General features: G+C 42.2%; 1 protein-coding gene across 2 annotated transcripts in view; it reads left to right on the top strand.

Annotated features, from left to right (window-relative positions):
• Positions 1-1,329: 1,329 nt before the first annotated feature.
• Positions 1,330-14,081, top strand: part of CXADR (CXADR Ig-like cell adhesion molecule) — a 31,639-nt gene continuing 18,887 nt past the window's right edge. For both annotated transcript variants that reach the window (XM_032206292.1, XM_032206284.1), the window contains exon 1: positions 1,330-1,445. In XM_032206292.1, the coding sequence (XP_032062183.1) occupies positions 1,367-1,445 (79 nt within the window). In that variant the 5' untranslated portion in view covers positions 1,330-1,366. The remainder of the gene's footprint in view (positions 1,446-14,081) is intronic.

The raw sequence follows: 14,081 nt of genomic DNA, 5'->3' as shown, positions 1-14,081 counted from the left end.
AAGTGTGGATTTCATGTCTCCTAAATGCAGTACAGTATTTATTTTAATTACTAGCTAGGATTTATTCCACAGAAGGATGAGCATCTCCATTCTAATGATGAATCATTTTCTCTTTCTGTAATGATTGTGATTGCCTCATTATACTTTCCATGGCATATAATTTCTGTGTTGACACAAGTGGATATACAGCAAAAAACCTCACTCATCCAGTCAGCCTAGGATGCTCAAAACAGATTACCCTTTAAAGCACATATAAAACAACAGATGAAAACAAAATCTGAATATCCCCACTTTGAGGTCCCAGTCCCTTTGACATAATATTACTTTAATATTATTTTCTTTCCTGGATAGAGGGGAAAGACAATTCTGTTTTGTCATTAAAAAAAATCCCCCGATTTAAAAGTCTATCCTTTATGTACAGTCTCTAGCATCGCACTGGGTAAGTTTGTTTTTGAAAGGAGATCTAACAAGCACTATGAACTGTCATGCCCTTACAAGATGGAATAAGCAGTACTTAGGTGCATCTTCATGGAAAATAGCAATGCATTTACCCTATTTATCAGAAAAAAAAAAAAAAGAAAAAAAAAAAAAGAAAAAAAAAGATTGTGAGGTGGTAGGTAAAAGCTGCAGCTTTCTTTACAGCAGCCAACCATTTTGAAAGATGCTAGCTCATATTCATGCCTTCATTACTCCAGCAGAAATGGAGACACCACCACCTGCATCACTAGGAATCCCTGACTGAATGGAAGGAGCAACACGTCCTTTATAGCTAAGCAGTCGGGAAAATACCCTAATGATTAGCTGCTCATTCGATCTAAAATTTACAAGGGGAGAGAGGACTTTGCTTTTTAAGCTTTCATCTCCCACACACCCGTAGAATATTAACGTATTTGGAGTTTATGTATTATGGGCATCAAAGAAAAATAACACAATTGACAGTAACACAATTCCTGTCAAAAACAGCGTAGGGAAACAAACAACGTTTTGTGTTTGCGTAAACATTTTTATTATGGGGATAGCTTCTCAGTACGGACAGGGTAGGGGGCACATCAAAGGACGCGCTACCAGCACGACTTATCCCTTCACGAGAATAAGCCATAGTGGCAGAAAGCCTTTTATGCCCGCTGTCAGCACTGGCGTTGCAGTGTACACATCAGACTGCTACGCAGCGGTAGCTCCTCGTGCACGGTAGATGAACACAGCCCAGTCACCGGCCGCCGCCACCACACACCTCGGCCGCCAGGGCCCGGAAGTGACGGGCGCTTCACCTGCTGGGCGGGGCGCGCGGGGCGGGGCGGTGCCCGCCCGGGGGGACTCGCGGGGCCGGAGCCGTTGGTGGCGGTTGCCCGCCCGCTCGCGCCGCGCCATGGAGCCGCCGCTCGCGCCGCCGCCGCCGTCGTTGACGGTGCTGCTGCTGCTGGCACTCGCCCTGCTCGGCTCCGCCGGTGGGCGCCGGGACGGGACGGGACGGGACGCGACGGGGCGGGCGGGATGGGACGGGCGGGCAGGTGGCGGGGAGGGAACCGGCAGGGAACGGAGGGGAAGGGCAGGGAAGGGAATGGAGGGGAAGGGAAAAGAAAGAGGGGAAAAGAGGGGAAAGGGCGCTCCTGGGCTGAGAGAAGGGGCGGTGGCCGCGGTCCTCGTGGCGGTGCCGGTGCCGGTGTCGGTGTCCCGGCTTCTCCCCCGTGGCTCCGGGGCGGTGGCCGAGGCTCGGAGCCCTGCGGCGGGCGGCGCCGGGCTTTGTTCGCCGCCAGCCGGCGGGGGGCTGCCGCGCTTCGGCTCCCTTCCTCCACCTCGCCGCGTGAAGGCGACCTGCGGGCTTCGATTTTTTTTTTTTTTTTTTTTGGTCGCTCCTCTCCTTATTGTATTGATCTTGCTTATTTATTTATTTATTTTTTAATTAATCTTTAACGTGGTGGCGGTAGGGTGTGTGTGCGAGGCTGCCGGGAACGGGCGCAGCAGCTCGGGGCTGGGGAGGGAACTCGCCCCGCCGGGGGAATGGGAGCGAAAAGGAGCGCTTTTAATCAAATTTAATCAGAAATCCGAGAGAAATCGGCGCCCAGCGCCTCCCCCGACCCTGCATCCAGCCGCCAAGTTGGTCTTGGCGTGGCAGGGTGGAAGGGGCCGGGTGGCTCGTCGAGCCCTCGCTGCCCAATTGTTGTGGACTCACTGAGGGTGGTGAGGGTGGTTGGAAGCTCTGGTGGAAAGTTGAGGGAATTCGAAGTGGGAGAAAGCCCTCTGCATTACACGTAAACCCGAATTCATTTGATTTTCTTACTGGGAGAGAACAAAGGGGTGGATGTTGTCAAACAACAGCAACAAAAGCGTGCCTGGCCTGTTTGAAACAAAAAAGTAGGCAAACGCTTGGCTAGGTGGCTGGCATGAACTCGGTTGAACTGCGTGCAATGTCAACGCTTCCTTCAAGTGACTTCGAAAAACATGTTGTGTTCTGCCTAGAGGTGGCCCGAATTTATGTGAAACTGTGGAAGGTGACAGAACACCTGAGGAGGTTAAGGTCTACAGCAGAGCACGCATCAGCACTGGCAGGAGGACAGATTCTGTTTCCTGTTGAAATGCTAATGCCGTGTTGATGTCATGGGGGAAATTACTCATGGGATCAAAATTCTGCCTGTTTAACAGAATGATGGGCTCTAATCTCATGCGTAAAGAGATATCGGTAGTTCTGCATTAACTCGCTTTCTCTAAGCAGAAGTTGTACGTGAACTATGAATCACAAGTATTTAGTGTCTGGGTTAGTGATTAAGGTTTGTACTGAAACACTTCATGTAACAAAAGCTGGGGAAAAAAGATTGTCTCGAGCACAATTATTGCATATGCTGTAAACGAGCTGGATCCCTGCTAAGATATCAAATGTTACAATGCTATAAAACTAGAGATAATTGTTATATGATGAAATGCAAAACCAGAACCAGATTTCACGCCCCAGCTTTACTGAAGTGTTACAGGTGTCTTCAAACTTCACTGTGAAACTGGATGACTTCCTAAAGTAATATATTCATAGTGTGTTTTGATTAGGAATATTTTTGCATGGTTATTTGGATGACTAGCCTGAATGATGCACAGATTTCATAGTCCTCTAAAAGAAACAAACAAAAAAAATAGTTCATCATTGGAGCTGATCAGGGATTCCTTGTGTTTTGTTTTTCTTCTCTATTAAATAGAATTAATATTTCTGTCAGTGGTCCAGATGCACGGTGTTTCCTTTGAGGAAACAGAGCAGTAAGTTGCCTTTCTCTGTATGGACCAAAGTTAGAAGAAGCCATTTGTGTGCTGTTGTGTGAAAGCTGCTGGCAGTGGAGCATGGTCTAGCTGCTCAAGTCCTTGCTTGAGTTTGTGGTAGTGGAGTAATTTATTGTGGTACTTCAGGGCTTCTACTGAAAGTTGTATTTTTTTTTTTCCCCTCCTTTCCTGTAAGTCTAACTTTCCTTGTTTCCACCTTGCTAATAGTAAAAGACTCAAAATTACTGATTTTGTATAAACCAGGAGGCTTCTCTTGACTGTACAAAATAGACCCTCAGCAGGCAACCATGCTGTGCTATTCTGTGTTGAAAGAGAGAGGTGTCTGGGTGTAAGCCGTCCGTGAACCCAGCTCAGGGGTTTAATCTCTCTGCTAAGGTCAATATCTCAGTCATAAATAATCAAATTGGGAACTTCCTCTTTCCCTTGCAGGAGGGAAGGGGTTCATCCTTGAACACTGGGACACAAGGGGAGAACCGTCCTCTTCTACCCTATCATTGTAACTAGTCCTGCATTGATTCTAGCAACTGCCTCTGTGTTACTTGGCTGTGCAACTGATAAATAACTCATGGTGGTTTCTCTTTGAGTTGGTGCTACTGCAATGTGACCACAGAACTGGTTGGGGTAGTGAAATTGAGTCTTTGGCTGTCTTGTGGTCATACAGTTGGAGTTCATATTTGAATCACTTTTTGTAATTGTGAGACCTTTTCTAAAGCTACGTTGCTAATTCTTCTCTATCTAAAAATGCACTCCAAGCACTGTGGTAAGTGAAACTTGATGGCCATGTGCAAGGTCTGTTGTTACGTATTTTGGTTAAGTATGATTGGTTGCTTCAAGTAGTTGGGGGGGTTCCAAAAATGTGCAAGCTCTCTTTAAATTAATTTGGTAGCTGTCACCAACAAATCCTTTAGAAGGCTAATCAAAATTATATACTCTCCAGCTTCTGAATACTTTTTTAATGAGAAAATTTATATTAAACTGTTTTCCAAAGGATAATACAGAATTTTGGTTTAAGGAGGTGGTGATTTATTACCACTGGCAGATCATTTTGTTAGGTCTTATGGTTATGCAACTGTTTTTGATGCATTCTAAGTCAGGCAGCATTTGGTGGCTGGTACACTTCGCCAAGTATGTGTAAGAAGGAACTTAAGCCTGTTCATGTTTTTATGCAGCACCTGGATCTGAATTTGACTTTTGAATTTCAATACCACAGGATCATTCCCATCCTAGTCTCTTTATTGCTAAGCTGTATATGCTTGGTCAGTTGAGGAATAATTTTAACAGTTTGCAGGGTTCAAGTTCTTCTTAGCTTTTCATGTCAGTGGACAGTTAAATGATGTTCAGTTCTCCTTTCCTAGATTTCCCAAATAATAGTATTTTCAAGTCATATGAAAAACTTTAACCAGCAATAGCTGAGGTTATTGGGTTTAATTAGTTACTGTTGTGACATCAGCCTTGAGATTTGAATTACAATCAGTTTGCTTTATCTAATCTTCTGTTTATCAGAGAGTATTTTATGCATTCAGTGTGCTGCTGCAAAAATGATTATAGCTTGTCACTTTGCTCTCCTCTGGCTGCCTCCCCTTGCTAGCTTCCCCTGTGTTGCATCAAGCATCAGCTGCCTGTCTGCCTGTCTTCACTTTCAGTGCTTGTCGCAGCATTCTCCAAACCAGATTCCACTTCAGCAGTGGTAGTTTTATCTCTATATAAATGACTTTTTTTGTTTGTTTGTTTTGGCTTTCACTGCTGTTTTCCTTTTTTTAAAAAAAAAAAAAAAAAAAAGTTTCTTATGAGTACTTCTGTGTTTTGCCTTTGATTCCATTCATGCTTCAAGAAGTTCCTTGTAAGCATCTTTGGACCTGTCTTTCTATTGGAGTGTTTTAAAACTCATTTGCCACAGTGACCCAGGAGATGAATACGCAACAGAGAGCTTTTTGGGACCAGTATTGATTCATAGTACTGTCTAACTAATTTCATCATTTGTTGTTGCTTGCATGTGTTCATAAGCTTTTAATGTCAGGGACTCCCTTTTTGCTCATGTTGCAACTTCTGATTCATTTCATGAAGCTTTTAGATGCTGTGTGAAACATTAAATAAATTTCAACAGTTGTGTGGCTCAGCAACTTGTAAGAATACCTCCCCTGCCAATTACGTCAATTTAGTCACTGCTGGCTAAATACACAGTTAGCTAGCTTATGCTGCCTTTTATTTAAATTCATCTTTTTACTAGTTTGCATCTGACAGGAACTGGTTATTAGAAGAGCCACTTAAGCCTGTTGTCATGGGAGTAAGTGGCAGTGAAGCTAACCTCTTTCAGTAGGAGCTGGATCATAGCAAACCCTTCATCCTTGCTGGTAATTTTATTTACTGCACAACTGTCTTAGTTGTGTGGGTGAATGGGTCTGAATTGAGAATCCTTACGTTACCTTTTTTTTTTTTTTTTTTTTTTTTTTTTAAAACCAGTTAAGGTTGTCTGATTTGGAACAAGAAAGAGTTGTGCCAACAATCTGTCCTGCTACAGGGCAGTAATGAGTACCAGGAAGATGGCGGAAGAAGACTAATTGTGTGTGATCAGTGTTCTCCCACATGAGAAAAATATGTAACCCTGGTCTGGAGAGCTTTTTTGGGGAGTCTGACTACATTGCTAAATCAGGCAATTGGTCAGTTGTATGGCTAGATGTTACCTCAAGGATTACTTTTGCATCCCATTTCAAGTGGTAGCTGGCATTCTTCTGGCTCCACAGTGAGCGTCTTCAGGGAGGTTTAAAGTCAGAAAAACATTAAATTTTTGTAAGGTTTTATAAGGTTGTACTGTTTACCTGTTCTGTTTCTGGATCCAACTCAGTGGGATCACTAGTCTTAGTTGTAAGCAAAGGATCAGCTGTAACCTCAAACTCGTGTGGGTGAAGGGTAAAAAGTTGTTTCTGGATGTCATGTACTTGTTGGATTGGGTATTTTAAAACTGCAGTGTGATAGACAAGTGGGATCTGCAGCTCTGGTGGCTGTAGGCTGCAGCCAGTCCTGAGCTGTTCAGCAGTGACATGATTTCCTTTAGCTGCTTTTGAGAAGCATCTGAAGTGCTCAATGGTCACAAGTTTTGCAGTTCTGCTTGCTGCTACCTTTTTTTTTTATTTTGTGATGTAGCACATAGAGTTGTATCTTTCATGCCCTGCAGCTAAAACCTACATTTGGCATGTTGAAAGATGATTAATCAACAAGAAATATTTGGGGTGTGTGTAGGAAAAAGGAAAAAGGATGAAAACTTATTAAATTCACAGCTGTTTTAACTAGTGTGGAGTGATATTGTATAGGTAGTTGAAATTTCATATATCTACAGATCCTGCATTTTCCGTTTTTTCCTTCTAGATGTATTAACCACTTAAGCTATGAGGAATGTTCCCTCTCAGTTAAGACCTATAAAATAATGCATATGTATACATATAATGACTCGTTAACTTTCTGTCTATTTAGGGTGGATATTCTAGTTCTTTGAACATGTTCCTTTCTGGCTATTTCTTGCAGTGGGGAGGAGGGAGGCAAAAACAAGCAGCTACTCTAAAACACCACCACAACAACAAAGACAACTCACAAAGCAACAAAATATACTACTGAATAAAATAACTTTCAATCTTGATGTAAAACTTGCATGTGCTATGAAAAAACGTGGCTCACTAGCTCGGAAGAGTCCAAATCCCTTTACTCAAGTGAAAGTAATATGGCTGCTCAGTTAAGTGCTTGATTGTACTTAAACTCCCTAATGCATTGACTGACAGATGTGCCTAATGCTTTCACACTGCAAAAGGACTGCTTCATTCATCTTCCTTTTAAATGCCATCAAATTGGCAGGAAAAAAATAAAATGAACCATGTGACTTGATTGCTTAGTGGCTGTATCAGTTGGGTAGCTGGAAAACATGTGACTCATCGGGCTGAAAGCACAAACCAGCTGCTGCAGTTGGTGTGGACTGGTAGAGAGGCAGGGTTTTGTATGGATAAGAAAGGAGTGTCAGGATTTGTTTTTTCTTGTTTTGTCTTTGAAAAAAATCTCTGTAATGGTTGGACACCATTTCTTTTTACTCTTCTAAATGCTATGTCGCGATGGTTCCTTAATGCCACTTAAGTGCAGTGTGAAGGTATAGCTTCACATTACACCTAGGTGTGTTACAGATACGATGTGGTTACATCTGGTGTGACTGCACGTGTCCATCTAGGTTGTTGCTGCTTCAGTGGTGGTTTTGGGTTCCTTCTTCCTCTCCTACTGTCAGAGTCAGTGCTGTGCAGCTGATGATTGAATTCACTCAGCTGGTACAACAGAAGACTTTTGGAGTGTGTTATTTTCTTACTGTATGAGTTCATTAAGTCAAGTCACTCTGGCTGTGCAGCGTGGGGATGAGCCCTGCTGCTTACTCTGAGAGCTGGCAGCAGCTTGGCTGGTGTAGGTGTAACGCAAAATTTCTCTATGGGGTGGGGCGTCATGGCAGTGTAAGAAAATCCTTTCCGAGGCTACAGCAGCCTCTCAGCTTTTCTGTGTCTGGCTTTGCGCTACTGAAACTTGTGCTTTTTTGCATGAAGTGTTTTACTGGCATAAAGGGAGGTGACAGTCAGAACTGAGGATGAGAAGGCAGGACCTCAGTAAGTCCGAAGTCGTCTGGTTGCCTTTTCCTAAATACTTCAGGTTGAGCAAAGTTGTACGTGACCATTTGAACGTGACCAAGCATTAAAACTCAGAATTCATAGTGGTCTACAGATGTTGGGCTAAACAGTATCCCCATGCTTAAAATTAATCTTAATCCTAATTTTTATTATAATAGCCCTTCCCTTTTTATGTGTGGCTGCCCACCCGCCCCATCCCCCAAGCATATCCTTTACTTCAGTAATGAGATACGAACTCTCCCGCTCCCAACTTGATAAGTACGTCCCTCTTAAGTAAGGTCATCTGCTGCTGTAGTTGCTAGGATACTTGGCTAATGACTTTGGGTTTAGCAACAGGAATAGCTTCAAGAATGTGCTGAGCAAGTTAGGAGCACAAGGACAGTTGGAAAAAGAAAGGAACATGGGGTAGAATCAAATGAGATATCAAGGGAAGAACTGAAACTTGAGGGAGACAAGTAAAAGATCAGTAAAGCTTTAGCCCATGCTTTTTAAGATTTCCTTTGTTGCATAGCTATTCCAGTTGATTTCAGTGAATTGCGGTTGGGAATGAAATAAAAATCATGTTATGTATTTACAGGATTAGGGTTGTTTGTAGTTCTGTTTGAGTCTTAGAGCTTAAAAAAAAAGTCAGTAGATTGGGAGAAAGAATAACTTCTGAAGTTACTGTGCAGTATGCTTTAAACTGGGGCTCGAGTATGCAACTATACATGAATTAGAGCAACTTATTTGTTTGATCCTGCCACAGAACTCTTCTATTGCAAGTAACGTCCAGACTGAAAGAGAATATTTTTGTCTTCAGAAAGGCAGTATGCTTAGCCTGTTTCCTGTTGGTTTTACTGCAGTTTTTCTTCCTTTCCATTGTGTAACTTGACAGAGGATTTGTGGATTCAGGTGAACTCAGGTAGAAATTCAGTAACTTAATGGTTATTGTTGAATAGATTTATTTTGTCAGATTTCTTAGCCTAGGCTAATGCAGGATTGCTTCAGTTTCTGTTCAGAGCAGATACCTTTAAGATGGTGTTTGTGGAATTCTGAAGCAGAATCAGTGTTTTTGAGATGTTCTGCAGAAATCAGGAGCTTCGGCTGGCAACACTCCTCCATTTCTGGAACTGGTCAGATTTTAGGTTCTGTGCTACTGAAAACCATGTTTCTATGAGTCTGGGGATTGGATAGTAAAAAGGAAAATAAGGCTTATTCTTAATAGCAGAGTCCTCTTTAATATGGAAGCAGATAAGAAGTCAGAAATAAGCAGGGAGAAAGTAAATCCATGATGTCACCCTGGTTATTTTGAGAGTAAGCGTAACTGAAGATTTTGCATGGTAAGTGTGCCTCCAGTAAGTGGTGTTCCCAACCCAGGCTGCTCAGATGAAGTGAAGTTTGGAAAGACAAACCCACTGTTTGGAGACCCAGCAGGGGTGTAGTTGATTGTCCAGGTGATAGAATTTGCCAGGATCATTCTGACATTGATTTTTTCCCATGTTGTGCTTTAAGTGCTCCTGCTGTTTCATCAGCTTTCTCTTTGTAGTTTATGGCAGAAACTTCCTCTGTGCTGATAAACAGCTTCAGTTTGTGTACGGCATGTCCCGAAAGCTTACCCAGACCACATCTCTGGGAGTTTGATCTCTCAGCTTCATCCTGCTACTGGTGAGGCAGCTGAGATGAAATGTGAAAGAGAAAGGTTTAACATTGTGCCTCTACTAATGCTATCTACCTAAAATTCAACCTCTTTTTCAGAAATTGTTTTGTGGATTTATTTTCCTGAACTACTATATTGAGTCTGGGACTAAATAGGCTAGGAAGGAGGAAACAGTGTTTGGAGTGAAGACTGGAAGCCAAATCTCAACTTTTTCTAGGCTAGTGCTTTTAGTTTGAGATGTTTACTTTCTCTGGCTCCATAAGCTTTGGATCTTTTCTGCATAGTAGAAGTGCTTCAATAAGTTGTGTCACTCTGGTTAGCTTGTGGAGTGTTCACCTAGGAGATCAGAGGTGCAGGTGTGAACATCTGTTCAAATGTTGAGTCTGCTGTCTTCAGGGATTAACAAGTGTTCAGCATGGTGGATTTAGGCTAGTAGGCAGGCAGGTTTTTACCTTCTCTCTAATCTTTTTTTGATAGAGCCTTTTTGAGGTTTAAGTAAAGGCATAGTTTGTTAATGTTGATAACTTTAGAAATACTAGGTTGAAGTGTTGGATGTTTTTGCTAAGATGGTGTGGTGGTGGGTTTTTTATTTTCTACTTACTATGAACTGTGGTTTATTTTTGAAATCTGTACTGTAGCATTGTACAATAGCCACAGTTAGCATCAAACACTGCTCTGTAGAACATATTAAATATTAACTTTTTAAAACAGGCTGGATAGTACTTTCTTTGTTAGAAAAGCTTTACAGTTTGTTTTTACCAACGGTTCATTGACTGCTTGCTTGTTTCTGTCCCTCCTCTCTTATTCCTCTTAGCTAAGATGAGGTTGCTGTACTGGTTCTTCAGTGACTAAGAGTCTGACTAGAAAAGTTGAGAAGATGTGTATTGAGCTAATAGGGATTTTGGATTCTGTTCTGAAACATCTCATGAGAATCTGTGTATGTGACTGTAAAATAGAATTTTAGAGTTTTATTCACGTCAGAATTCTCCAAATCTCTTGAATTTCCCTTCTAAAGGGAAGACCACTGTTTCTTTGTGCGTCCTTCAATTAAATTGCATTTTTTTTCTTGCCATTGGTTCTATAATGCTTACTAAGCTTAAAAAAGTCTCTTTGGTGGCCTTTCTTCCGTGTTGTTCTAAGTCATGTCTTTGTAAAAATAGTGAAGTTGAGAAAATAAATCTGACTAGAGCTGGTTGAAAAATGAGAATTGACTCTCTTCCCTTCATTTTCTGTTTACCCCCAAGTTGATCAGCCTGATTTTTCTGAATCCTGTTAAAACTTCCTCAGAAACTAAGGCAAGGTTAACCCTGTCTTTCAGACCTCATTATGACTAAGGGACGTGATGTTCTCAGGATTTTGCAATGCGTTGAGGCTTGCCAGAAGTTCTAGGGCTTAAGATGTGGAAAGGTAGACACAACAAATCCTCATAGCACACCTGGCCCAAGCTCCTGAAAGTTCTGACTTTAATGGACTGCTACGCTTTCTGTTTGAGGCAAGATGCTGGGAGATTGTGAGAACCCAGACCTAAAGCTAGGCTTTGTGGCCTTTGGGGATCCCACTGGGAAAACTAGGATTCAGTTTGCGGTGTGGTCAGTTATGATACTGTGGGGGAAAAAACCCTAAGCAAGTTCTGCAGGTTGTGGCCCTGCTGGCTTTGCTGATGCGGTTTGGATGGTGGGTGCTGTAAAATCACTAAAATTAGTAATATCAAAATCACTAAAAATGAATAATATCAAATGTTCTTTTCACTTTATTTTTGCTAAGGAAACTTTTATTCCAGTTATTCTGTTAGAAGCACCCTGCCTTGCAGAGATGTTAATTGTCATCACTTGAAGACACTGACTCTGTGTAGTCAGGAAGCAGAAGATTGTGAGATGGTGACTTATGGGGATTTGCGCCATGAGGAAGGCTTACAGTGTTTGTGTCAGACTGTGCCAGTAAGCAGTGGGAAACTCACTCTGTTAGGTACTAGTTGGTAAGGACATCGGTGTAAGTTGACTTTCCAAGTTTTATGGTGTTTTATTTCAGAAATGCAGTTTTGTCAAGGTGGATGTGGGGAAAAAGGGGCAGTTGGGGAATTTTGCTTTATACTATTAGAGCTAACTTAAAATAAGAGACTCACTACGGTTGAGAGGCATAATCAGAAGTAATATGAGTGGGGATTTGATTCTCAAGACTGAAGTCTGTCAGGCAGAAAGATCTGATCACAACTATGCAGGCAAACATCATCTATAAACTATACTTTGAAAGAGTCTCTTAAGTGAATTTTGTAGCTTGCATTTCTGATTGATACTTATGAAGACCTCATTCTGTGAGGAAACCTTCATGCATTTACAGACATTTCCTGTTTACAAGCTGCTATTGGCAAATCATAAAGTTTGTGGAGAGCCTGCTAGTATAGGTGAAGTACCATGCAAATGTAGAATGTATATTGATCAACTACGATTTTAAGTGCAGCAAGATACGTGAGCTCAGATCTTATTCCATGGAGAAGTCGTCTGTGCTTGTTCATGCTAAGCACCTTTGAATAAGTGGGATAGCTAACTTGAGAAATCACCATCTTTCTGGTATGTTCAAAATAGTCTGAAAAGTCTGAAACTTGATCCATAAAACTCCACTAACCAAAACAATTTAGGTTAGAAATTAGGAGACGTTTCTTTTCAGAAAGAGCAGTCAGGCATTGGAATGGGTTTCCCAGGGAAGTGGTGGAGTCTCTATCCCTGGGGGTGTTTAAGGAAAGGCTGGACCTGGTGCACATGGACATAGTTTAGCGGGTGACATTGGTAGTAGGGCAATGGTTGGACCAGATGATCTTGAAAGTTTTTTCCATCGTTAATGATTCTATGAAATACAGATCTTCACTCAGTCTGATAATGTTGTACTATCACTTAAATGCCACAGATGATCCTCTTATGTTTTGAGGAGTACACTAGGGGAGTGAACAGAAATTTAATCTTTCTGATTTGAGTGGAAACCGGAGGAGGTGAGGTTTGGGGAAAGCTTGGAGACAACGCCATCTGATCACTGTGGGCATTAGCTTCATATAGGTCTTTAATGCAGTTAACTGAATTGTTTGCATTGAGAGTGACCTCAGTCATCTAACCTTCTACTCCAAGCAGAATCAACAGTGACTACTTCAATCTTGCCTTATGTTGGCTGTCACTAAAACAAATGCCCTGACTTCCTTTTTGGTTCTTTACAGCTCATGTGCTAGTAGAAGCTTTTCTGGCCAATCCTGCAGCCAATTCACTCACAGGATGCTTCTCCACAAGCCTTTCTTCCTTCATCCCCAGCACTCCCACCTCCTTTTCCTTTGCTCCCAGTTCTGTGGTCAGTTTTGACTTATTTCAGGTTGTCTTCGTTAATAGCATGAGTAGGTAATGGTAATAGTTTAAACAAACAACAAAACTACTACTAGTAGTAATAATGCAGTGATAATAGTCCAAGAGTCATGGAAGCTAAGCAATCTCTTAGCACGCCTGCTCTAGCTAAACCTTCTTTGCCAGCATACATGTATCTGGCAGCAGATGGGGGTCTGTTCTGCAGAAGGGGATCTCCAGCTAGTATTAACTGCCACTTCCTTCTAGTGCTAATGCTTGATTCAAGCCCAGCTGGCTCTGTCATCTCCTTTCAACTAAGATGCTTGCTGCTTCTGCTTGTCAGTTTAACATTGATGAAACAAACAATGGACAGAGTGGAAAATATCTTTATCTACAAGTGTTCATAGGATCATAAGACCATAGAATGGTTTGGGTTGAAAGGGACCTTAAAAGGCCATACAGTTCCAGCCCCCCTGCCATGGGCAGGGACACCTCCCATTAGACCAGGTTGCCCGAAGCCCCATCCAGCCTGGCCTTGAATACCTCCAGGGATGGGACATCCGTAGCTTTTCTTGGCAACCTGTTCCAGTGCCTTACCACCCTCTGAGTAAAGAATTTCTTCCTTATATCTATTCTAAACCTACCCTCTTTTAGTTTTAAACCATTACACATTGTCCTATGACTACCCTCCCTGATAGCTGCTATTCTTCTTTCTTGTAGACCCCCTTTAGGTACTGTAAGGCTGCTATGAGCTCTCCCCAGAGCCTTCTTTTCTCCAGACTGAACAACCCCAGCTCTCTCAGTCTGTTAGGAAGTTCTCCAAAACCTTGATTAACTTTTTATGGCCCTCCTCTGGACTTGATCTAATAGTTCCATGTCCTTGTGCTGTGGTACAGTCTGTTTCCAGAGTTCAGCTGGAGCTTCTCCGCTATATGGAAAAGTGCAAGTTAAATAGTAACTTGAGCTAGTGCGAGAGTGCAAGTTAGAGCTTATGTGCACTGTTTGTAGTAATTTTTATTATGTCTGAGGCTATAATTCCACAGATGCACCAAAACAATCTTAATCTTGCTGGACAATCTTCTTGTGACCTTTTATCTGTTGCTGTAGTGGTAACATCCAAGTGACTACGTCATAGCCACAATGGACAGCAGCCTCAACATACAAAAATGACTCTGAAAACCTGAACATGATAGCCAGCAAGGTGGACAAAACAGT

This window comes from Aythya fuligula, chromosome 1 (assembly GCF_009819795.1).
Source record: "Aythya fuligula isolate bAytFul2 chromosome 1, bAytFul2.pri, whole genome shotgun sequence".
Lineage (NCBI taxonomy): Eukaryota > Metazoa > Chordata > Aves > Anseriformes > Anatidae > Aythya > Aythya fuligula.
The sequence above is the reverse complement of the archived record's forward strand: the minus strand, read 5'-3'. Positions and strand labels throughout refer to the sequence as shown.